We start from the raw sequence: 22,473 nt of genomic DNA, 5'->3' as shown, positions 1-22,473 counted from the left end.
AGTCTGCCTCTTCGATCTCTTCTCCAGCACTCATCATAACGAATGTCATACAGGAACAACAGGTCCCTTTCCAGCCGAACCCCATCAGCGGCGACGCCTTGTGCCAAAACAAAATCATACTTGGCACCCAATTGAGCATGACTCTCGAAAGACCCGTCTCTTCTGACTTTCTTAACTTCTTTCGAAATTTCCCGAGATGTCTGTGCGCAGAAAAATCCAACTTTCGACTGCCGTTGCGCCATTCCAACCGACCCATACCTCTGTATCCCCTTCGTTGTTCGAAGCAGCAATCCTAGGCTCTATGCTCAGCATACCATACCTCTCGTATTTATATGCGCGATATATATCGGCGCCATATAGAATACCAAACTAGGCCGAATACACACCATTAGGAAAAATCCGCCTTCGGGTAACAGCCACATCAATATTTCTGAGCCGAATAAAATGCTAGAGTATGGTATTTTGAATAGCTGATTCTAAACTTTTAAACATAATTCTATTTATTTGTATGGCTGTCGAGTTATAAGCCGTCGAAGTTGGGTTATTCTTGGTGTTGGGGGATATAGAAAAACTAAACCCCTTTTGATTTTCGCAGTCAAAACTAAACCTCTTTAGGAGATAGCGTCTAGTCCCTGAATCAGTACTCTCTAGAGGTGATTCTAAAAGCCTAACTAGAAGCATCACATTTTTATTGAATCCCTAAATCGACTTGATCATTTCTACCTCCTAAACCTCTCTTTGTTATATAGAGTAAATCCTAGTTACCTACTACGCGACGTCCTTATACCTCGACTCTCAAGCTAAGAACGAAACGGGGCCGACTACGGAAACATGTTTCTATAGAAGAAAAGCAGATCTACGGTAGAGAACAACGGCGCATAAAGCGACAATCTATCAAGTGTGCACAGCGTACTTTACAATTTGATCAGTAGTACTCGACTACAGAGCACCCGTCCACTAATATCGACCCGTCCCTACCTACCTACCTTCCTCTAGGGGAACTAACGATTCCTAGAGCTTGAGCAACTACTTCCTCCTTTGAGTCCCTAAGGGGAACCATACGAGGTAGCCGCAGATAACTTCCCTCCTAACGATGACCTCCCTGTCAACGATAGCCTCCCCTCCACCAACGATATACCTAGACTTCCGCAGAACCCAGTTCAACCTGGACCCAACCCGGACCCAACCCGGACTGGGTTGGGTTTTGGGTCGAGTTCTTCAACCCAGTACTGGGTCCGGGTTGAGACTCTCGACCCAGTCCTGGGTCCGGGCCCCCAACTTGGGCTACAAAAATTGCAAACATAAGATAGCTTCTGACTACATAAATTATGCAATTTCTAGGCGTAATATTGAGTATTCCCCTTACAAGCAATAGATAGTTGAATTTAGGGTCAAGGGATAGTCCAATATGAATTTATTTCCGCTAAAATAAGTATAATAGAGAATACTTAATGGTACTCAAAGAGGTCATCATCTCGACTCTTGCGCTTTCGACCTGAGCTCCGTACCTGGGTGATATTTCCTGGTAGTGGTGGTTCAGACTGAGTCTGCTCTTCTATAACAACTAATTCATCATGCTCATCTAGCTCTAACTCATCATCAATTCCATCTGTATGCTCCTCAGTGTCACTGATTGGTTCTACTTCAACCTCGTCAAGCTTCTCTTCTTTCTCTTCCTTCGCTGTTTCGATTTCTTCATAAGAGAAGAACTTCTCAAGAAGCTTTGCCTCCTGCTCTTCGGTGTCAAATCGTGATGTACAAAGGAACATCATTAAATCTTGGATCGTCTGAGATTTCATCCTTCCTCGACGATAGTGATAGAGATCCCGAGTAGTATTAAAGAGCCGTTCAACTCCTGCACCAGTTGCTGGGAAAGAAAGTACATCGCGCGCAAGAGCAGCAATTGCTGGAAAGCGAGCTTGATTCTCTCTCTAGAATGTAAGAGGCCCAACCTGAATAGTATCTGTTGTGAGATTAGTATAAGTTCAATGAATGTTGGGTTTAACGGTTTAACTATACCACTATCGAGATATTGTGTCATTTCATCAATAGCCACCTTTGGTTGTGCCTCACTTTCATCTAACATCTTATCGAGCTTTGAGCTTGGTCGAGCTACTATCTGAGAGCCATTTGAGCATTTGTTGAGAGTTGAAAGTTGCTCTTGGTATGGAATCAAAGCTTGTTGGAAGGACTTGCGATAGGTCTCACGCCATTTCTGGTCCTAGTCTTTAGTAAGGAAGAATTTAAACTTATTCACTGGCGCAAGCATTGTACTAATTGCATAGATTTGCCCCCGAATATGATCGGTTTGAGAGTAGTACTCATTAAGCTTTAATCGACTAGCTTCAAGTGCGTGAAGCATCTGTTTCTTCCACGGAACGCGCTTTCGTCGTAGCTGCTTCATTGACTGCTCAAGATGCTCAAAGAGCTTATTGTAGATCTTGAACACATAGTGTGCGGTGATATCTCGAGTCTTTAATAGCTGAGTCGTATAATCAAAGAACGGCTCAGTAATACAAAGAAGATAGTCAACTTGGCGCTATTCCTTATTATGAAGCAACATCTCTTTACAATCATACTCTGCACAAAATGGTGCAAAGATAGCACGTAGCCGCTTTGCCCGACGAAGCATTAAGAATGTCGAATTCCATCGAGTTTTCACATCTTGGATAGGCACTAGCTTAACGTTTGCTATCTAGAGATTATAGAATGTCTCCCAGCGCTGAGGACTTGCGTTCACATAGATTGCGAGATACCGGACCTTATTTAAGGTATAAGATATCTCACGCTTTGGGTGCTTTACATTCACTTGGGCTAATTTTGACTACTTCTCTGTCCACTTTATCTCTACTATGTCGTTTAGTGGAATAGCCTTGATACGATCTAGAAGCTGGTTGAGACTAAGCTGAATAACGTGAGCAAGACATGGAATTCGGACAAGAATAGCGCTATCTAGTAGAGCCTATTAGAGAGACTCAGTAAGAGTCTTATTATTAGATGCGTTATCTACTGTTAACCCAAATACTCGAGTTTTAAGCTTATGCTCTAGAAGTGTCTCAAGAAGGATTCTGCTAAGGTTTGAACCTAAATATGTACCAAAAACAGGTTTAAAGCCAAGTAGTACCTCGCGATAGACCCAATCAGTATCAATAAAATAGCCAGTGATGGCTATAAAAGACTACGAGAATGGAGATGTCTAGCAGTCAAGCGCAATCGATATCTTTGAGCCTATAGGTAGCGTACGAAGGATACCCTGTTGCCGGTCTTTGACTATGCTCCCTAGTCGGCGACGGATTGTATCGGCAGATGGGATTCTTGGAGGTGATAGTGCAGACCGAGCCTTAGAAATAAGACGCTGGAATGTTGAATGTTCAATAAGATGAAGGGGCAGTCGGTTTACTGCTAGGAAATTAAGGATATCTTCTTCCTAGTCTTCTTGTGAGAAGGGTTTGTCGATCATCGCTCCACTCTTATAAGATCAAAAATAAAGAGTATTAGTATAGTAGTATAAACGAAGATAGTGATATACCCCTTTCTTTAGAAATTTCGTAATCTGTGATTTTTTCCCTCCCTCACTTTTCAAACATGCATTTGTAGTTACATGCCTAGTCATTGTTGATATACCATGATACTGTATTTTTTTCCCCTTCGACTTTGGGTTAACAGTATAAGGATACTCAAGAATCCCTCCACAACGTCGACACATAACCTTTGGTGCGCCATCTACACCATAGGCGACCTGGTCAAACTGTTCCCAGATCTCCATATAGTGAGTAGAATCTCAATTGATCTTGCTCTTTCTCCTAAAATCAGTTTGTAGCCACCAGTCTACCCAGTCACTATGTGCCATCTTGTCATAAAGCACAAACGCCTTCCTTCGGTCAGGTCCAACGCGCGTTAGAGCGGTTGGGATTAAAGGTGGGATGGTCGGTCGCAGAAAGTCCGTTTCAAAAACGTCGAGCGTTTGTTGACTATCCAATAGAGTAGCGAGGTGATTTGACGGTGTTGGTGGAAAGTAGTTGAGAGTATCTACCTCGCTATCATATAGAGATGATGCAAAGTCGGATTGCTAGCTTTGGGACATAGTAAAACATAGAAGGATTAGATCACTAGTCCCCTTAAAGGTAAGGGAGGAAGGGGAAGAGAGATACATACTAGTACCTAAAGGTAGTAAGTAGTGATATGAGTAAATGCAATGTGTTAGCTTCGTAGGTAAATACAGTAGTTACTGATTGGCTAGGTACCCTGCCTTTATATGGGTCGGGCCCAGTAAAACCCAGCCAGAACCCGGAAAACCCAGCCAGAACCCAGCCAAAACCCAGCCAAAACCCAGAAAACCTAGCCAGAACCCAGTCAAAGCCCAATCCCCAGCCCAATTTCCCTCAAAAATCTTGAAAAATTTCTATCTCATCCCAGAAATAAAAGAGACCACAGGATTAAGACGACTACTCTATCATTTCTCTGTTTTTCTTTTAACTTTCCATAAAATGACCTACTCAATCAAGGTATACTCATTATTTTAATATACAATTTAAGCAAATAGGGGCTAAATAATCAAATATTATAGTAATTGAATCAATTCATAGAAGATATACTTCCTTTCGCATGTATCAAAATATATCTCTACAACGCCTAGGCAAAACCCCTTCCACAACAACTTTTAATGCTACTAAATCGCTTTATATTTGGATTTCTAATTAGTTATATACTATAAACTATATGTGCTCTGTATAATTATAGAGATATTTCTTGTTTATGGTGCAAAAGCATAGTGATTCAGTGAACAAATTGTTACAAACCAGAACAGAGGAAAATAACGGTATGTTGTTTTGATGACTGATTAGCTTTATGAACGCTAAGACCACGTTTTTATGCAAAGGTTGGGTTGAATTGGGCCTATATTGGGTTTTACTTGGCCCCCAGTACTGGGTCCGGGTTGGGCCCGGGTTGATGAAGCTCGGCCCGGACCCAGCCCGGGTTGGGTTTTGGGTTGAGGTATTCGGCCCAAGTTGGGCTTTGCGGAAGTCTAGATATACCTCCTCACGCGATATCTCCTGGAACTATGCGTATTAAGATCAACCAACGTAACCATCTATTAGGGATATCTAATGACATATTGTAGGCGAACGAGCCGCTTTTGCGTTCAATCATCAGGAAAGAGCCTGCATAACGCAATTCCCAAGCGACCCGCCCACCCTATACATCATAGTAAATGCGATAAATGTAATCTCAATATCTCTACAACAATAGCTTAATATAAGGTCCTCTTATATCCTGGTACTATTTAGATCATATTACGTCTCCTTATGAGGCTTATGAGGTTTCAGAAAGTAATGATATTGTTTATGATTAAGATGTATATATTTGCATCTTATGCACAGTAAGCGTATTTTTTGGTAAAGCTACACAGTTTTTTTTTTTAAATTGAATTAGTTTATATTATTCCTTATACCTATCAATAGAGTTGTACGAATAATAAAACAATTTTAACCTATGGTTGTGAAATGTCGAGTTGTAAAAAGAATGCATTTACTAAGGTGTTTTGGGTGGGCGGGTCGCTTGGAAATTACGTTAGTTGGGCTGACCCCCAGAGCCCCTTCCAATTGGAGACACACATCAACATCAAACCCATGCTACAGAAAGTGGACCTGACCCGCTCTTGGTTCTATTTTCATTTCATGTGCCAATCAAAGTCGACAATTGACATAAAAGTATAGAAGTGAACAAAAATATACATGAACAAACTCGAGGCGAAGGCCGCGGTAAGTGGTCGGGATTAGACCTCGGCATAGCCCTGGGCCGCCCGCTGTGGGCTGTGTCCGTGCCCATCCTTGGGCGGGCCGTGGGCGGGTTTCGTCTGCCCAGCGGACTACGACGCGCAGTTTTGCTTGCCCGGCGGGCACGAACGGGCGCCCACGGGCTGCCAAACAGGACAAACATCATGAGCCCTACTTTGTGTGCTATTCTCTAGTGTCAATGCCACCGATCCCCTCGGCCCGGTAGTCCGCCCCTAGTTTGACCCACCCGAGATCGCCGTGTATGCTCCCATCCCTAGCGCCCCGTGCCCTAACTAAAACTACCTATACACGAGAGATAGAGAGAGGGAGGGAGAGGGAGAGGGACATAGAGGATGGATATAGTCGATAGCGGCGCGCTCTTAAGTCATTCGTCGACGCTATCGATAAAGGGTCATAGGGCTACGCGTCGCACGAAACGAACCCCCCCCCCTTACACGTATACGCTTTACCAATTCGCTCCCCTATCTCGTCTCCTTCGACCTTCGAGCTTAGCTGGCGAGTAGATATAGATAGAGAGTACTCTACGTCCTCTCCTCTCCTTATACATCTTTAAATAGAGGAAGGCGGAGAGACGGAAGAGAGTTCGATCTGAATACTGGAGCTGGTGGTAAAGGAATAAGCGAGTTGTTTTTGTTGAGACATATAACATTAGTACAGCGCAGCAGCCTTCATTAAATGCTCTTTGGTCTCCTCCTGAATCGAACGAACAATGTCAGCCGCAATCTCCAAAGTATTAACCATCCCCACCCCCGTCCCAGCCCACAAACTGCCCATGTCCTTAACGTCCAAACCCTCAGCTTCATGCCCCTTCATCGCGGCGGCTAACCAAGCTCGAACTGTTACTATATCTTTACCACTTGTATACATTTCGTAGAATTTGTTTCTCAAACAACGACCGTCATAAGTTTTAGGCCAGATATTGGGTCCCCAGATTTCATCAAAGATCCTCGATCGCACTGTACTCTGACCACCGTCAGAAGCGCGGAATATAGCGTCGCGGTAGATTTTAGGAATGTGTGCTTCAATTGCGCCGAGAAAGCGTGTGCCTAACACTAGTCCCGTGGCTCCCAGAGTTAGTGCTGCGGCAGCGGCTCTTCCATCCATGATTCCACCGGCGGCGATTAAGGGGATATTTATTCCCTGTTTTCGAAGTTCATCGGCCGTTTCGGGTATGAGGGAAATTATGCTCGCTCCGTTTTGATGCCCATGTCCACCGGCGTCACTTCCTTGTAGGACTAGTGCGTCAGGATGACACACTTGAGCGATGTCCACTGCCGCTTGCACGCTGCCAAGTTGCACCCAAACGCTAGTCTTCGGTGCCACTTTTCGAATACTCTCAGTCCAGTCCTTCATAGTGTTTGTTCCTGCGAAGGAAAGCCAGGCGACGGCGGGCTTGTACGTTGCGAATAAATGCATCCATGCCTCTATAGGCGATCCGAATACAATGACTCCTAGTCCAATCGGCAGCTGATCAGGGTCAGGAAGAGTGGCCATGATATCTTGAAGATCTCTCCTAGTGCGGTCTAGCTCGTCTGATAAAGCGCGCATATCGTCCAAATATCCGATTTGACCCAGGCCGCCGGCACGAGTGACGGCCGTTGCTAGTTCACCTGTGGCTACGCCGCTCATGGGCGCATTGACGAGAAGAGGGTTTTGTGTCCATGGGAGGCGAGTCTTCAATGAAACAAAAGCAGTCATGTTGTTTGTATGTGAAGTGAAACCTGAACGAAGTTTAACGAGGCTCGAATGCGGGTCTTTTTATAGTTGACTGAAGAGAAAACGCCGAGCGGTGGCGGCCGAATGCTGGGCTCGGTGATTGATAAGTATTATCTTTCGGTGATTGATGCGACCGTGAAACGAGTGGCGCATGTAAGCGGGTGGCGCATAGCGGAATGCGTCACCGCGTCGGACCCTACCATCTTCAACCACCCAGTATGCCACCAAAAAGCACTCAATTGAGTGAATTGTCGCGGCGCGGCGGCTAGGCTCTCTCAAGTACGAGAAATGGCAAATCACCTACTTGCTGTCACTTCCGCGGAAGAAATCGTGAATGGCAATGCAGGCGCTTAATAGGACGGAGAGCCAACATGCCGTCTTCTGGGGGCCCATTTTAAACTTTTTCTGATAAGACCTCACCACGCCCCCATGGATCGCCTCGATGGGTTTTTGCATCTGTCAAGAATTGGAATTCCTACAGATCACATACAGGGATTTTACCCCTCATCAGTATTTCCTATTATGTATTAGTCATTTAGTAGTTAGTGAGCGCTCTAAATTGTCGGGCATTCCCAGATTTACCGGAATCAGAGATTTATTTCTTCGTGAATTACACGTCCATGTGGGACTGTCGTACGCCCAGATTTTGACAGTTATGAGCCCGGTTTCGCCGTGATACTGCTTTAGGCTATCCTTGAAGCTATTCACACCTTTCCCTGGAGGGTCTGATTACCTCGTTACCTCTGATTTGGACGAGAGACCCCTACGGATTGGGATTCAACTGAGCAACGAATGTGCGATATATTCCCTATTGCATCATGGAATACGAAGACCTATCCTCCCCTCGAAGCAGCGTTAAGCTATCAAATCAATCACAATGGCAGGCCTGGATCAGGAATATTAAATACGACTGTGAAGGACTACAAATTTGGGGAATTTGTGATCCAGACGGTGATGAGACGCCTATGGATCCCCCTATACAACCAACGGAAGATGATGCTCTAGCATTGACCACCCCTGGACAGAAGTGGGCTGGAACACAGGTCTATCAGGTCTATCAAGTCTATCAGATGATGATGACTAGATACAATGCAGAGAGGTCTAAATTCGACAATCAGACCAAAGGCCTTTATCAGATCAGGAAGAAAATCAATTTTACCCTAGATCCCAGCTTCCATAATGAACTCTTACAATTAGAGAGTGTACGCGAGCAATTGAGGGCAATTCGAGCCCGATTTCCGCCTAAATTGGACCCATATTACGTGAAGAGCATCAGGAAGCAATGGCTAGACATTACAAAGGGTCCGGCGAAGGGCATCGATATGTTAAAATGGCTCCGTCAATGGGAGACCTTGAAACCTGAAATTATTGAGGCAGGTTGGACTACAGTTCAGGATTCAGCCCGTTTAGAATTTCTTGAAGCTATTCAAACAATCGCACCCGAGTTCTACGACCAATGGGACCATGAGTTCACAGTCAACGACAAGCAGACTACTTTCGAAGAGCTAGTCACCTATTTCAGGGGCTATTGGAGCCAAAAGTCATTACAAAACTCCGCGGCATCGACTACCGACGAGACTGGCAATAGACATACAGACTTCACAAGGCAATGCCCATGTGGCAGGAAATTTCATAGGCCTTGGATGTGCTATACTTTGAACCCAAAGGCTCGCTCACAAGGCTATACGGTCAATAAGGAAGCAGAAAAACGGACGAATGATGAGGTTGATCAGGATCCTGATTACCGAAAGTGGCTTGATGAAAAGATCAAGGCATATAATGATGCAAAGGCCAATAATTCAAAGGCCAATGATCCAAAGCCTATGGATCAGGAAGACGACCAGGTCTTGTATACCGGCGCTACTTTCTTCTAGATTTGGAAGATTTGGACAGGAATCCAGCTCAACCAGGATTTCTTTGGGGGGGGGGGGGTCTGTCAAGAATTGGAATTCCTACAGGTCACATACAGGGATTTTACCCCTCATGAATATCTCCTAAAGTGTACTAGTCATTCGTTAGCTAGTACGCCCCTTAAATCGTTGGGCATTCCCAGATTTATCTGAATCAGAGATTGATTTATTCGTGACGTACAATTCCATGTGGGACCCTCGTACGTCTTAATTTTGACAGCAGCTTTAACCACTGCTGACAACGAGATGGGAGTGGAACCTTTTATCCGTGTTGGAATCATCAATATGGCCACCGTGTCCTATTAATCGCTGTCTTTTAAAATACTCTTCCCTGATTTGCAATCTCTGTGTCAGTATTTCAAGGCCCGTTTCTATCGGTTTCTACCACGTTTATCTTTCATCAAGAGTAATGGGTCCGATGGCGAAGCCGATACGGCAAGCTCTGAAATACACCCATCCGGACTATGAGGCGGCTAGACTTGCACTTCAGCAAGAAGAGCAACAGCAAGCATTCGATTTTGCGTTCAAACAAGACCAATCGGCTCTTGAAGTCCAAGCCAACAAGATTTTTGAGAGGATTCGGATCACCGAACATGAACGAATACTTTCAGTATCCGGACCAGAAGCAGATAAAAAATTCTATTCTGCTCTCTCGGCAATCGAAACCAGCGACCTTATGCGTATAGCTCGACGGGCACCCAAAGGAGCATTGCTACACTGCCATTTTGATGCAATGTTACCCCCGGAAACGATGATACCCGTGGCACAAGAAATGCACAACATGCATATCAGGTGTACAGTACCCCTTGCTACGCCCTGCAGTTTTGTGGAAGCCCTGCCCGAAATGCGGCTGTTGACCCAGACGGAAGCCGCGGCGATGTCGCATGTCAATATTTTCCACGAAGATTATTCTCTGGAGACTTGGATGCCGTACAGGAACTTCAGACAGCAATTTCCCACCGGAGAACAAGCAGCAGATAAGTGGCTCGTGTCAAAGATCCTCTTACAGAAGCACGATGCATATTCTCCTGAACGAACTGTCAATAGGTGCGGACTTTTCCTCTTCTTCCCCTTGCAGCATGATTGATAAGAACTTGGAAACCAGTATCTGGAAATGCATGAACAACTCCATGCGAATCAACCGGGGCCTTCTTCGATATGAACGGGCATGGAGAGAATACATTCGCCGAATCATTTGGAATCTGGCCGAGGATGGTATATGCTATGCAGAAATTCGTTTTGCAATGCACTACGGCAGTACAGTCACAACCGACAATGGTGAACGGACTCTCTCTCATGAGGAAATGCTAGAAATTGTCCAGGAAGTTCTTCAGCAGGAGAAGGAAAAGCTTGGCCGGAGGGAGATTCTCTTCTACGGCATTAAAATAATTTATGCCAACCTCCGAGGATGCACGCAGTGGGAAATGAAGTGGTGCATTGACGATGTTATTCATCTCAAACAAAGATATCCGGATCTTATTTGCGGTAGGTAAACCTTCTAAGAAGACGCATCGACCTCTTCTCACATAATGACCAGGTTTTGATCTTTGTGGCCAAGAGGACGCTGGTAAACCGCTTTCCTTCTGGGTGTCGGATCTCGTTGACATGCAAAAGCAATGCCAAAAACTCGGTTTAGATATTCCCTTCATCCTTCATGCAGGAGAGACACTCGATGATGGTGGCGAAGCAGATTCAAATCTGTATGATGCTGTATTACTTGGGACAAAACGGATTGGCCATGGATACAGTCTGTTAAAACATCCTTTTCTTATCGAGATCTGTAAGGAAAGGAACATTGCCATCGAGATATGTCCGACGAGTAATGAGCTGCTGGGCTTGTGTGAACAGATTCAAGCTCACCCGGTCTATGCATTGCTGGCGCGATCTGTGCCCTGCACAATAAACACCGACGACCCGGGCTTTTGGGGGTATTTGGAGACCTTTTACTATCCTGTAGCTTATTATGTGACGACAACTAACCAATATTATAGGTCCTCCAGTTCACACGAGCTGTATCAACTTACTATCGGGTCTAGAAAAATCTCCCTTCCTGGATGGAAACGTCTTGCAGAATGGAGTTTTGATTACAGTTGCATGGACGAGGATGAAAAGATATGCCGCCAAAAAAGGTTTCAAGAGGATTGGCAATTGTTCTGTACTTGGATTGTTGAAAACTTCCCAGATGTCAAGCAAGACGAGGGCGATGCCAGTTAGCACCTGTAGCTGACCTATGCGCTCTATTACCTGCTTGCTATACTCATCAAACCACTGCAATGTACCTTACCCTTCTGCAGAAACCAGATAATCCCGGACCGGACCCGGATTGGTCCGCGATTTGGGACCATTTTGGTCTATCACCCTCAAACATAACCTAGACTAAGCCCCCACTACCCCAAGATGCCCTGACGCTTTAGACCTGACCTCTCCTACAATTGCGTCCTGCACCGCCTCAATCCTGACCTTCATCGCCGGCTTCTTCAACACCGGATACGTCAGCGTGTCGTCCTTGTTTCTGATATAGAAGCTGACGTCGCTCTGCTGAACTTCAGTTGTGCTGTGGCCATTACCCAGGTATGTGTATTTGTTTTTGCCGGCTGGATACTTGTAGCTCCAGTCCTGCCATTGTGAGCTGTTGAGCGTCCCCAAGTAATGCAGGGTGCTGCCTGGCCAGAGGGCCAGAACCTTGCCGAAGCTGTTGCCCGCTTTGTACCATGAGCGGCATTCCTCTGTCCAGACTACGAAGCACGAACGTCAGCTATGTTGGCTGCGCCGCAAGATTATGGGCTATTTGCTTACTAGTGTCTTTCATGAACTCGTCTTTCCACTCGTTGAACTAATCCACCGATTCCGCATTGACCTCAAACGAGTCAAAATTCTGGTTTTGAAATTTTGAGAGCATCTGTATGATATATTCGACTTCGGCCTCGATGGAGATAAGCACTGGTCTATTCCCAATCGGACGGTTGGGAATAAGTGTAACTACGTCTGTGTCAGCATCTGTCATCATTTGGAAGCGACCCATTCGATGCTTACAGATATAATCAGGGAACTTGTCAGCGGCAATACCAAAATATGCTTTTGGGTCATCTGCCATCCAGCATTAGCCTGTGAGAAAGTATTACTAGCCACTCAAGAATCTTTACCTGTGATCTCGCTGGATGGGATCTTAACGGGACAGCGCATGACGGGACCGCGCTCGACGAGTCTGCGCTTGACGGGACCGCGTTTGGCATCACTGCGATTGAAGACTGCATTTGAATACTGCCTTTGACAGGTGACATAGGACATAGAATGTTGTAGATAAGTAGAGACTCTTCTTTTGTCTCTTCTTCCCTTTCTCAACTTGGATCTCCCGTCGACTACGTACTCAAATTGAATTCTTTATTGATTTTCTTTCTTGATCTGACATCTGGTCACATTACCCTTCCAACGTGTGCCCAACTGTTCTCCAGTTGATCCGATCAAGGGAAATCGCGGCTTGAACGTAGTGTCAAAGCCAGTCACACAAATCAGCACCTCGAGTGAGTGCTCTCCAGCACCGTCCTCACAAATCACTCCCGTCTCCGTGATCTGCGTGATCTCTCCATAGACCACCCTGATGTTATCGTCGCTCAGCGACTCGAGATAATTTGAGTACGGCGTCAATCGTCGGCAGCCGACCGACTACTCCGGAATCAACAGCTTGGAGAGCTTCTTATCCTGCAATTTCGTCTCCATCACGCCCTTCATATACTCGGGCGCGTTCTTCTGAGACTCAGTCTCAGTGTGGAAGACCGCAAAATTCCTGTTCATGCGTGCCTCGATCTTCTGGCGCTCCACGAGATGGTACTCTGGATCCTCGGCGAACTTTTGCTGTTCTTCCGGAGAGAAGATTTTGAAACCCTCTCCTATGGGCGGAGCAATCCACGTGGCCTCGCAGATGAAGGTCTTGAGCTCGTTGAGCTCATTGATTGAAGGCAGTATCTGGATGCCGGACGATCTGCACAGCGGCCAGTCTTTGATGCGGGTAATCTCGTGTGTCCGCCTGTGGCATCACCTCGCTGTGGGGGAGGGGGTTGTTAAAGAAGCAGCAACGCCGCACATTTTGCTACCTATCCAAAGCAAAGAAGCTCTTATTAATTCATGTGAGCTTCTTCTTTGGCCAAGATAATATATGTGCCCAAGAAGGTCCAAGATGGGCCGAAATTTCTCTAATTAGAAACTGACCAGCGTCGGCAAAGACCCAGAAATCTCGTGATTCATGCAGCAAAACTGCATAGTACGCCAGTACCGCCAACCCTTCCGCCTTTCGACGCTTCAGCATGTCCAAAAAATCAACTGGTAGAACAGTTGCCCATGCCGACAGAAAATGCACCCTGGTCCGGGCTTCAGCTGAAGCGTTGCACAAATCGAATGCCCACTGAAGGGCCTCGATGACCGCACGGCCAGCTACCTTCTCCGCAGCGCCGAGGTCAGGGCTGCTGTCGATGAGGGCCTTCAAGGGATCGCATTCTCCTTGGCCACCACCACCACCTCGAAGTATGCGATCAAAGACGCGACGGTCCTCGACAATCAGTTCTAGCACAGGCTCTATTTCCGGCCAAGATTGGGGCACAACGGCTGAAACACCACGGTGAATGGCGAGGTAGGTGACGAAGTCGTCGAGCAGAGCCTCTAAGTCGCGGTGCTGGAGAGCGTCAAATAAGGAGTGGATGCCGAGGAAGGACGAATATAGAAATATTGGCAAGGCGTCGCAGTGGGCGACGTGCACCCCGTCGTGGTTCAACCGAGCCAAGCCGCGTGTCTGCAGCTCAGCCGCCTGGGTCCGATAGTTTTGGGCTGACTGCCTATCTCGGCTTACATGGCTCTTGTGTGCCGCCGAAAGTGCAAGGACTTGGTCCATCAGATACGGGGCGGATAGAGCAGACTCGACCGTCATGTTGCAGAACTGCATGGCTTGCTCTGGACCCATGTTCAAGTCTTTGGACAGGACGGACTCGAAGTGATGCAGCAGCCCGAGGTGCGGCAGGGTAAATTCCGGCGTTTGCGGCAGGTCTTGGACTGGCAGGGCGAGGGGGCCTTTCGGTGGAAGTGGTGAGTCTCTTGCTGATGCTCTTGCTGATGCGGATGCTAATGAATACGCTGCCAATTGGGTATTATGGTGCAAGTCGAGGAATGAGCATCGTCGCTCTATGGCCAAGCAATTGCTACAGGCTGGGCGACTCTCGTCACATTTCATGTGGCGGATCTTGCATTCCCTGCACCCATTTCGAGACTTTTTGTGCTTGCGGCGCATGTTACAGTGGTGAATTATTTGATGTAAATGAAGGGGTGCTGCGGTGATTCCAGACAGTGTGGGGACACCACACTTGTTAAGTACAGCCAGCTACAGTAACGAAAGTGACACCGCCCGGGCGCCGTCCTCCCTTTCATCGTTTCTTGGTGGGCTTGGCACGGCTGCAGATGCCATTAGGCAGAACTCTACTGTGGCGCCCTGCTAACTTAACCTCCCAAATTTCCTTTATGTCGAGATGCCAGCATGGTGGATCCATGCATAAAAGTTTGTCAGCACTAAACTGCTTTTGTATTTTCACATTTTTGTTATTGTGTGCTTATTTCGCTTACTATGCACTGTGCACTATTAAAGAGATAGCCAGAGTATCCTTAGAATGTCAGACTTCTTCTATCTTGCGGTCATGATATTACTAGTTGGGTAATTAGTGGCGGATCAATTCTCCACCTGGATTCGACACTTTAACCAAGCAGCATAGCGCGACACCCAGTCATCTTAAAGACGGACTCTCCCAAGATGTCGTTCCGCCGCCTCAGTCCTTTGTCTAAACGCCCCCCACCTCCCCCTCCTCCCTATGAGCCGGTGGTCGCAAGCCATACCGGGGCCGACCGCCTTTACTACGTCTCTTAGACTGTTGAGCCCTTAGGCGTAGAACGAAGGCGGAGGAGACGCAGTCCGTTTGTGTCAGGCTTCTCATCGCGCAGCAGCAGACCAATCTCTCCAGGATGTCTCCAGTGCAGCCAAACGACAACTATAAACATGGGAAGTGCGTCGAAAATGTACAGGAATACCTCATTGGACAGAAGATATCCGTTGTTGCCTTGCACGTACTCGGCGACGCGAAACGTGGATCGAATGATAATCAAGGTGCTCGCCACGTACAGGGTGCTAAGATAGCTTTGCCAGCGAATGTTTGGGTGTGAGGAACGAGGGGTCGGAGTCGATGCAAGGCGCTTGTGGAAAAGTGCTGCAGCAAGGACGAACAAGGCGAACCATAGAAGCTGCATCGCCAAGCCCGCAATGATGACATCGTTACCCGTATCGGCCATGGTTTTGTCGTCTTTGGCCGTTGCCACGATGCCGCCGCCTAGAAAATCCTCATCAGTCAGGCACATGCACATGTTCTCGCGGACAGTGAAGGTGAGCAAGGTAGTGGGGGGCTCTTCATACCCCCAGCAAGGAGAAAGAAGCACACGACATCTCCAGAAACAAATATCTTTGTAAGCCACCGTCGTTTTATCAGCGCGAGTGCCTCTCCTTCAACCAAGAGAATGATGCGGCCCAGAGTCATGTAGATGGAAGCAGCGAATAGGGCAGGAGCAAGCAATATGAACATGCTCTGAATGAGATAAGGGGTCAATGTCCAACAGCCTGCGCTTTGGGACCCCGACGACGCTCGACCGGCGAAGCCGATGAATTCGACTACAGAGCACCATCATGATTTAGCAACCAGGTCTGCATCCCCCTCGCAACGGACTGGTGAAACCAGGAGAGCTTGGGATACTATACATACAAAGACATCCCACAACCAGTGGTGTCAGGTACCAAGTTTTTGTCTTGACCATCTGGAATAGATGAATTGTGGTGAAAGCAAAGAAGAGAATGCAGAAAATGACGGCGGCAGCTAGAGCTGGTACGTATCGGTAGAAAGAGAAACTGGCATGTCGCCAGTTTTCATCACATGAGTCACTCATAGTATTTTGGCGGGTAGTTAACTGCTGTAATAAAAACAGAAAGAACTCGTTATCTAGAGAGCATACAATAGCGCTCAGTGTCAAGTGAGGAGCATGTGCTTCTTTAAATACGAAAGATTTCCTGTTTCACGTATTAGCCAACATAAGCGCCATCTAAGCCACTGCTGCAGTCGCCTTCACAGCCATCTTGGATACGTGTATACGGAACGATGTGAGACGATAATCTCACCATTGCATTTACAAGCAGTGGCGGGGCCGCGTTCACGATATAGATACGTGTATAGAGAGTTCTGCAAGTGGTCAATTTTACGGGTGGGCCTACAAGCATGCGTGGGGTTGTTGGAACCGGATACGTGTATAGAAAGTTCCGCTATTGGTCAATTTTACGGGTGGGCCTACAGGCATCCGTGCGGCTGTTGGAACCGGATACGTGTATAGAAGATTCTGCTATTGGTCGTGGGCCTACAAGCATGCGTGGGCCGTTGAAACCCACCTAAATAATTCGGTGGCTGTGGCTTATACACTAGAGGCAATATACGGCCAACGCCGCAAAGTGACAAGGTGTGACTACTAAAGGATAGAGTCGACGACAGATTACAAGCATTGTGGGCCCGCTACGCGGAAAAGGGCGCCAGTTCCGTAGTTGTGCTAAAGTCATGTCCACTCGTACTTACGCAATTCCCAATTGCCGGTGCCGACGGCCACTGGGCACAGCACAGCCTTCGCCGAAGATAGGTTTACCCCGGTTCCAAGTACGATGGCATATGGGTCGACTCATATAATAGGGATCGGGTAATGCGTGGAGAATATCTGCCATGTTAGGCCTTGAGTTGCCACCTCCAATCCCGCTTTCGGCGCCCGTGGTAGACGACTCCTCAATCATAAAGCCAACAAGCTGCACCACATACCACATCCTCGAAGCCTCATTTTGAATTCAATCAAGTCGTTGCATACTTAGTCTTCCCCCAAAATGACACTGAATTTCCCAATTCAGAAGAGGAGATGCTCCGCTGAGTTCTTGACGGCCTGCTGAGCGTCAGGAGGACCACAATTGGGATCCTTGGAGACTATCTAATTACTTTAGCGTAGTTGAAAGTAATGGACGAGGCATGTGAGATCTTCACACGTTTGTTTGTTTTCGGGGTAATATCGGTTTTCAGCAGGTTACGCGTCGAATAGACGATATTATCGCACGATAATTATCGTCGAGATTTTAGTCCGACGATACGATATGCGATATTAAAAATCCTGAAAATATCGTATTGTGAACACCCCTTGAAACCGACATGTTTATACTATCAACAGCGGTATTTCTGAGACATGGTGCAGATGATGAATTAGGCGCTCTCAGGTTAGGGCGCCAGGCGCGTATTGTAGGGCAAATCGATGTGTCCACACTATGGGAGAAATTAACGGGGCCGAAGCAGATGGCCACTGGGTCAAACAGCCCGATGGAATTTCGGTAAGATTATCCAGTTTATTGAGAAACAGATCAACTGTATTCCACGCGAGTTCATGAGGGTTCACGAGAGTCTCCGACTCCGCCGACTTCACCGCCCGGGGAAGTGTGGGGTTTGGAGCTTGATCCTTGAGACAACGAGAGATAAACCACCCGTGCCCCCTGTACACCATACTTTCTTCTCTTTCCACCTCAGATGCCATGAGTTACTCTTCATATCTCATCCTTACCCATCTAGCCAAGAGTAGTCCCGTGGCTTGGGGAAACCAATGAGTACTAGAGGCGGCAAGGCAACCCGCCTTGCACCAGGTGCCCAGGTCATGGCCCGGAAGCGCGGGCGAAAAACAACATCTTGCTCCCAGTGCCATGCTCGCAAGCAGAAATGCGACCAGGAAATACCATGCTTCCGCTGTATCCAGCGCGGAGTGCCCCAATTGTGTCAGTGGCCGGGCAAGGATGGGGAACCGAAGACAACACCAGGGGAGGGGGCGGCACCAGGTAAGCTATTATACCATCAATGAGGGAGTATTTTCTTAACTCTGCTCACTATCCAGCCGACACCCAGGGAACGGAACTTGGCCAATTATATATAGCACGAGGGGCGCCGACTTTTTTCGGCAATTCATATTTCGGACATCAGGTGGCAGCACGAATGATTCACGAATCCGCCCCAGACCTGCCTCCAATGAGCCTACTATCCACAAATGACTCCTTGCAATCATTCAGAAATGACTCGGGCCCATTCTCACAAGTCTGGGATCTGCTGGGTCTCCTACCACGGAATAAAATGACTGTCGACCGGCTTATTGAGAGATTCCTGACCGAAATCAACTGGACCATCGATACGGTTCATCCAGGCACTTTTAAATCTCAGTTCGAAGAGTTCTGGGGGAGAAAATTTGGATTTGATGAGATTGCCGGTGTAGACCTTCGTTGGCTAGCCCTGCTATTTATCATTCTCGCTTTTGGTGTTCTCTTGGATGGCTCTGAAACACTCTCTCAGGAAAAGAGGAAAGAGAGAGAGGAAGCATCGCTCCGCTTCTATTGGGCCTCTAGGAGAGCCATTGTTATTTCCCCCTCTTTCCACGGAGAGAGCTTGGATCTTGTTAGAGCGGGCCTGATGGTGACCCGCTATCTGCTTTACACTCGACAAGTGGCAGAAAGCTGGCTTACCATCAGCTTCGCTATGCGCATGGCCCAGGCACAAGGCATGCATATTGATGGAGAAAAATGGGGTCTTTCCAGAAAGGCTACTGAAATTAGGAGAAGACTTTGGGGCAACCTGTACATGCTGGACAAAGCGATTGCACTGGCCCTCGGCAGACCATATGCCATATCGGATCACATGTGTCTCGTCCATGCACCAGAGAACATCTGGTTAGATGACTTGACGGATGAGCAGTCCTCAACCGTCACTGTACAGTCATTGAACAATCCTACTCCAAGTAGCGTTACACTCTTGGGAAATGGATTGGCCAAAATCGCAGGAGAAATCCAGGACCGATGCTTTGGGCTTTATCCAGCATCTTACGCTGTGGTGACAGAGATGGACGAAAAGCTTGTAGCATGGAAAAAGCGACTTCCGGCCCATCTTTCTTTGGATGATCCTGATTTCTCTTGGGATGATTCAAATGCCTTCCTGCCTTGGCATCGCCTCTATCTGCATTCCGCATTTCACTTTGCCCGAATCACACTGCACCGACCATATCTCCTGCGGGAGTCTATTACCAACCACTTCCATCTCAGCCACGAGGCATGCATCTCATCGGCATCATCTGATCTTAAGATTCGGCTGGATTCACTCACTTATGGGACCGCAGAAAATATGCGATGGACCTTAGGCACCCATAACATGTTCAACAGTGCTTTGATCCTTGGAATCATTGCCGTTCGTCGTCCGAATGACCCACAGACTGCAGCTATCTTGATTGATCTCCAGAAATACTGCGAAAGACTACGAAAAGATGTTTGGTTGAACGAATTTGCCCTCGCTGAGGTAAAAGTCGTCGAGTTGTGCATTGCCCGTACAAAGGGATTCAATCGAGCAACTGATCAACTTGGGCATGAACCTCACATGGAGTCAATGGATACTGTGCTGGATATAACTTCTCATGGGAGCCATAGTGGAGAGCATAGCAATGGGATGATGGCAGCAGACACAATTCCCGTGGGTTCCCCGGCACTTTGTGCATTCCCCATCAACTCGCCCGGCTACTCACCAAACATGATGTGGCCTGCAATATGGGAGGATCGGAATTTTGCATTCCCACAGGCTACGGATTTGGAAACATGGGAACAAATGATTTCTGAAATTGCATATCATGACTAGCCAGCTAGACAGGTTGGATATAGAATCGCACCTTGTAAAATAGCTTCTGAACTCTACTCGCGTTAAAGTGGGGTGACTGTAGACACAAAAACATCGAAATGTTGATGATTTAAAGAAGAATTCAATTAATTTCCACTATCGATCAAAGGAGCATCACAAGATATACCGAAAATCCGGATGAAAATCCCCTCCTTCTTTCTCATACAATCCAGAGTTAATAGATCTTTCCCGATCCTCTGGAGACATCCTATCTCGTTTGCTGTTGTGATATTTCAGCAACAGATACATGCTAACATTTCCAAAGAAGGAAACGCATATGGTCGCAAGAGAAACGGAATGACCAACAACGTATCGTCCATTGACCGCTGTCTTGTAGATTTGACCAGCCTGTAACAATACTTAGTCCAATCCAATGTACATTAAACCCAAGCTTATGCACTCACAATTAATCCGCCACAGTTTCCAATTGATTGCTGGAGACCAACGGCCATAGTTCGTTTATAGTACCCAGCATGGCTGTTGGCATTCCATGATACCCCAAGACCAACCACACAGTAGATTCTGTTAGCAAAGTCAGCGTCATCCGGCTAAGCAGATATATATCAAAACATACCCTGTCACACAAACATAGGTTGCAAAGTACAGTGGCCCTCTGGCATGCACATTCACCCCCAGCAGCATAGAATATCCAACAGCCGTCACTAGACACAAGGGTACCATGAAGACTGCCCGCATACGCACTCTATCGGAAAAATGGGCAATCGCAAGATAGAAGATAGAAGCCCAAATATACACAGGGACCGTAAGCAATTGCGTCTTCACTGAGTCGTAGCCGAATGCCTTGATGATAGTGGGCAAGAATGTGCTAAAACCAAAGGAGCAGACATTTACGCTGATTTGATTGAGAGAGGTCAGCCAGCTCTTGGGATCGCGCAGAGTTTTCCAGACTTCCCGGATGTCGAATGGCCCGGCATCGGTATATTGTACCGATAGCTGCATGCGCATGCGCATGAGTTCTTTATCTTCTTCATTGAGGAAATATGCTGTTTCATAGTCGTTTGGTAGGAAGAAGAAAGTTGCAAAGCCAACAAGGGCGCTCATCAGCCCTTCGACGATAAAGAGCCATCGCCATCCTTCGAGGCCGCCGACACCATCCAAGCGGAGAAGTCCAAATGCCAACCTAACATTATGTTAGAAAAGCAACGGATAGCAGAAAGGAGAGTCATTTAGTACAGGCCGCCAAACCCGCCACTCAGGGCAGCTGATACGAATAAGTAAGAGATTCTTTGGGCTTGCTCTTCACGTTTATAGAAAGTAGTCAAAAGTACAGTCAGACACCTGGTAACGCATTAGCCTCGATACCAAATTGAAAGCAAAGTATGCATACGGAAACAAGCCACTTTCAAAAACACCGAGAAGCAATCTGGTGATATAGAGCCCGGCAACATTCTTGATAAATCCAGCAGAGAGTATTGAGGCACTGAACCCAATGATCAATGCCGAGATCAATCTGTTTGGGCGCAACTTTCTCAGGAGCATTGAAAATGGAATTTCGAAGAACACGTATGTCGCGTAGAATAAGGAGACGGCATCTATAATTGAAGATTAGTGATGATTTTCCCACCATGTAATGAGTGACTCACTTCCAAGCTGGTTTCCAACCAATCCAATATCTTCCTTCAGTAATGAAGAATGTGTCAGTGGATCCGAAATTGATAGCTTCAAAACTCACCGGCATTCCTGCGACAGCAGCATTCCTAGTAGAATAATCAGAAACCAATCACTTCTCTCAGGATCGCACAATGCTTACCCCAGATTGCTGCGATCAAGGTACGCAACTAAGAAAATGGACATCACCAAGGGACATATGCACAGATCAAGCTTTCTGAGCAGCTTCTTCTCGGTGACTGGGTCGACGGAGAGGTTGCCCATCTGCACAACATGATCCGATGCCGATTCGGCGTTGAATTTGAGGCCTGTTTCCTTGTCGGCCATCTTAGAAGTGAAATAGTTTGTTAACCCCCAAAACATGGAGATTCATTTAGCCTTTAGGCTCTGTCGTCCTTTAAACGCCATCCACTCAGTTGGAGACGACATTGCTCGTCGGGAAAAAGGATCGGCTTATTCAACGCATTGGGGAAAGGAGAGGAAATTTCCGATTAAAGTCTAAGTTGTTATCTTCAATCGGCGAAGTGTAATGGCCGCTTCAATGATAAATGATAAGGATGACCATGACTCATTTGCGTTTTTCTATGATATTTGCACATCTTTCTCTTGGGGTATTCTCTAAGACTT

The 22,473-nt window shown here is 46.9% G+C and overlaps 9 protein-coding genes across 9 annotated transcripts; 3 read left to right on the top strand and 6 right to left on the bottom strand.

Moving 5' to 3' along the window:
* Positions 1 to 6,446: 6,446 nt before the first annotated feature.
* N7510_006664 (nitronate monooxygenase) lies at positions 6,447 to 7,496 on the bottom strand (the record flags this gene model as incomplete). The annotated part of the gene is made up of 1 exon (XM_056978589.1): positions 6,447 to 7,496. One exon carries the CDS (start codon positions 7,494 to 7,496, stop codon positions 6,447 to 6,449), a length of 1,050 nt encoding a protein of 349 aa, XP_056831632.1.
* An 836-nt stretch (positions 7,497 to 8,332) lies between these two features.
* Positions 8,333 to 9,388, top strand: N7510_006663 (uncharacterized protein; the record flags this gene model as incomplete). Its single annotated transcript, XM_056978588.1, has 1 exon — positions 8,333 to 9,388. The coding sequence occupies one exon, from the start codon at positions 8,333 to 8,335 to the stop codon at positions 9,386 to 9,388; it is 1,056 nt and encodes a 351-aa protein (XP_056831631.1).
* A 445-nt stretch (positions 9,389 to 9,833) lies between these two features.
* Positions 9,834 to 11,638, top strand: N7510_006662 (uncharacterized protein; the record flags this gene model as incomplete). Its single annotated transcript, XM_056978587.1, has 3 exons — positions 9,834 to 10,463; positions 10,516 to 10,909; positions 10,962 to 11,638. 3 exons carry the CDS (start codon positions 9,834 to 9,836, stop codon positions 11,636 to 11,638), a joined length of 1,701 nt encoding a protein of 566 aa, XP_056831630.1.
* Positions 11,639 to 11,800: 162 nt separating this feature from the next.
* Positions 11,801 to 12,518, bottom strand: N7510_006661 (flavin-binding monooxygenase; the record flags this gene model as incomplete). Its single annotated transcript, XM_056978586.1, has 2 exons — positions 11,801 to 12,148; positions 12,267 to 12,518. The coding sequence occupies 2 exons, from the start codon at positions 12,516 to 12,518 to the stop codon at positions 11,801 to 11,803; spliced, it is 600 nt and encodes a 199-aa protein (XP_056831629.1).
* Positions 12,519 to 13,087: 569 nt separating this feature from the next.
* N7510_006660 (Zn(II)2Cys6 transcription factor domain-containing protein) lies at positions 13,088 to 14,699 on the bottom strand (the record flags this gene model as incomplete). The annotated part of the gene is made up of 2 exons (XM_056978585.1): positions 13,088 to 13,419; positions 13,631 to 14,699. The coding sequence occupies 2 exons, from the start codon at positions 14,697 to 14,699 to the stop codon at positions 13,088 to 13,090; spliced, it is 1,401 nt and encodes a 466-aa protein (XP_056831628.1).
* Positions 14,700 to 15,322: 623 nt separating this feature from the next.
* On the bottom strand, positions 15,323 to 16,441 carry N7510_006659 (RTA1 domain-containing protein; the record flags this gene model as incomplete). Its single annotated transcript, XM_056978584.1, has 3 exons — positions 15,323 to 15,783; positions 15,867 to 16,118; positions 16,210 to 16,441. Coding segments are annotated over 3 exons (945 nt in total), but the record flags the coding sequence as incomplete, so codon positions are not given.
* A 619-nt stretch (positions 16,442 to 17,060) lies between these two features.
* Positions 17,061 to 17,303, bottom strand: N7510_006658 (uncharacterized protein; the record flags this gene model as incomplete). Its single annotated transcript, XM_056978583.1, has 1 exon — positions 17,061 to 17,303. One exon carries the CDS (start codon positions 17,301 to 17,303, stop codon positions 17,061 to 17,063), a length of 243 nt encoding a protein of 80 aa, XP_056831626.1.
* Positions 17,304 to 18,118: 815 nt separating this feature from the next.
* N7510_006657 (uncharacterized protein) lies at positions 18,119 to 20,178 on the top strand (the record flags this gene model as incomplete). The annotated part of the gene is made up of 2 exons (XM_056978582.1): positions 18,119 to 18,347; positions 18,404 to 20,178. 2 exons carry the CDS (start codon positions 18,119 to 18,121, stop codon positions 20,176 to 20,178), a joined length of 2,004 nt encoding a protein of 667 aa, XP_056831625.1.
* A 153-nt stretch (positions 20,179 to 20,331) lies between these two features.
* On the bottom strand, positions 20,332 to 22,173 carry N7510_006656 (uncharacterized protein; the record flags this gene model as incomplete). Its single annotated transcript, XM_056978581.1, has 8 exons — positions 20,332 to 20,565; positions 20,622 to 20,739; positions 20,792 to 21,358; positions 21,412 to 21,516; positions 21,566 to 21,770; positions 21,822 to 21,855; positions 21,911 to 21,935; positions 21,989 to 22,173. 8 exons carry the CDS (start codon positions 22,171 to 22,173, stop codon positions 20,332 to 20,334), a joined length of 1,473 nt encoding a protein of 490 aa, XP_056831624.1.
* Between the last annotated feature and the right edge of the window lie 300 nt (positions 22,174 to 22,473).

The sequence above is a fragment of the Penicillium lagena genome (genome assembly GCF_028827675.1).
Source record: "Penicillium lagena strain IBT 129212 chromosome Unknown utg000005l_segment0_segment0, whole genome shotgun sequence".
Lineage (NCBI taxonomy): Eukaryota > Fungi > Ascomycota > Eurotiomycetes > Eurotiales > Aspergillaceae > Penicillium > Penicillium lagena.
This window is presented reverse-complemented; position numbering and strand designations above follow the sequence as displayed.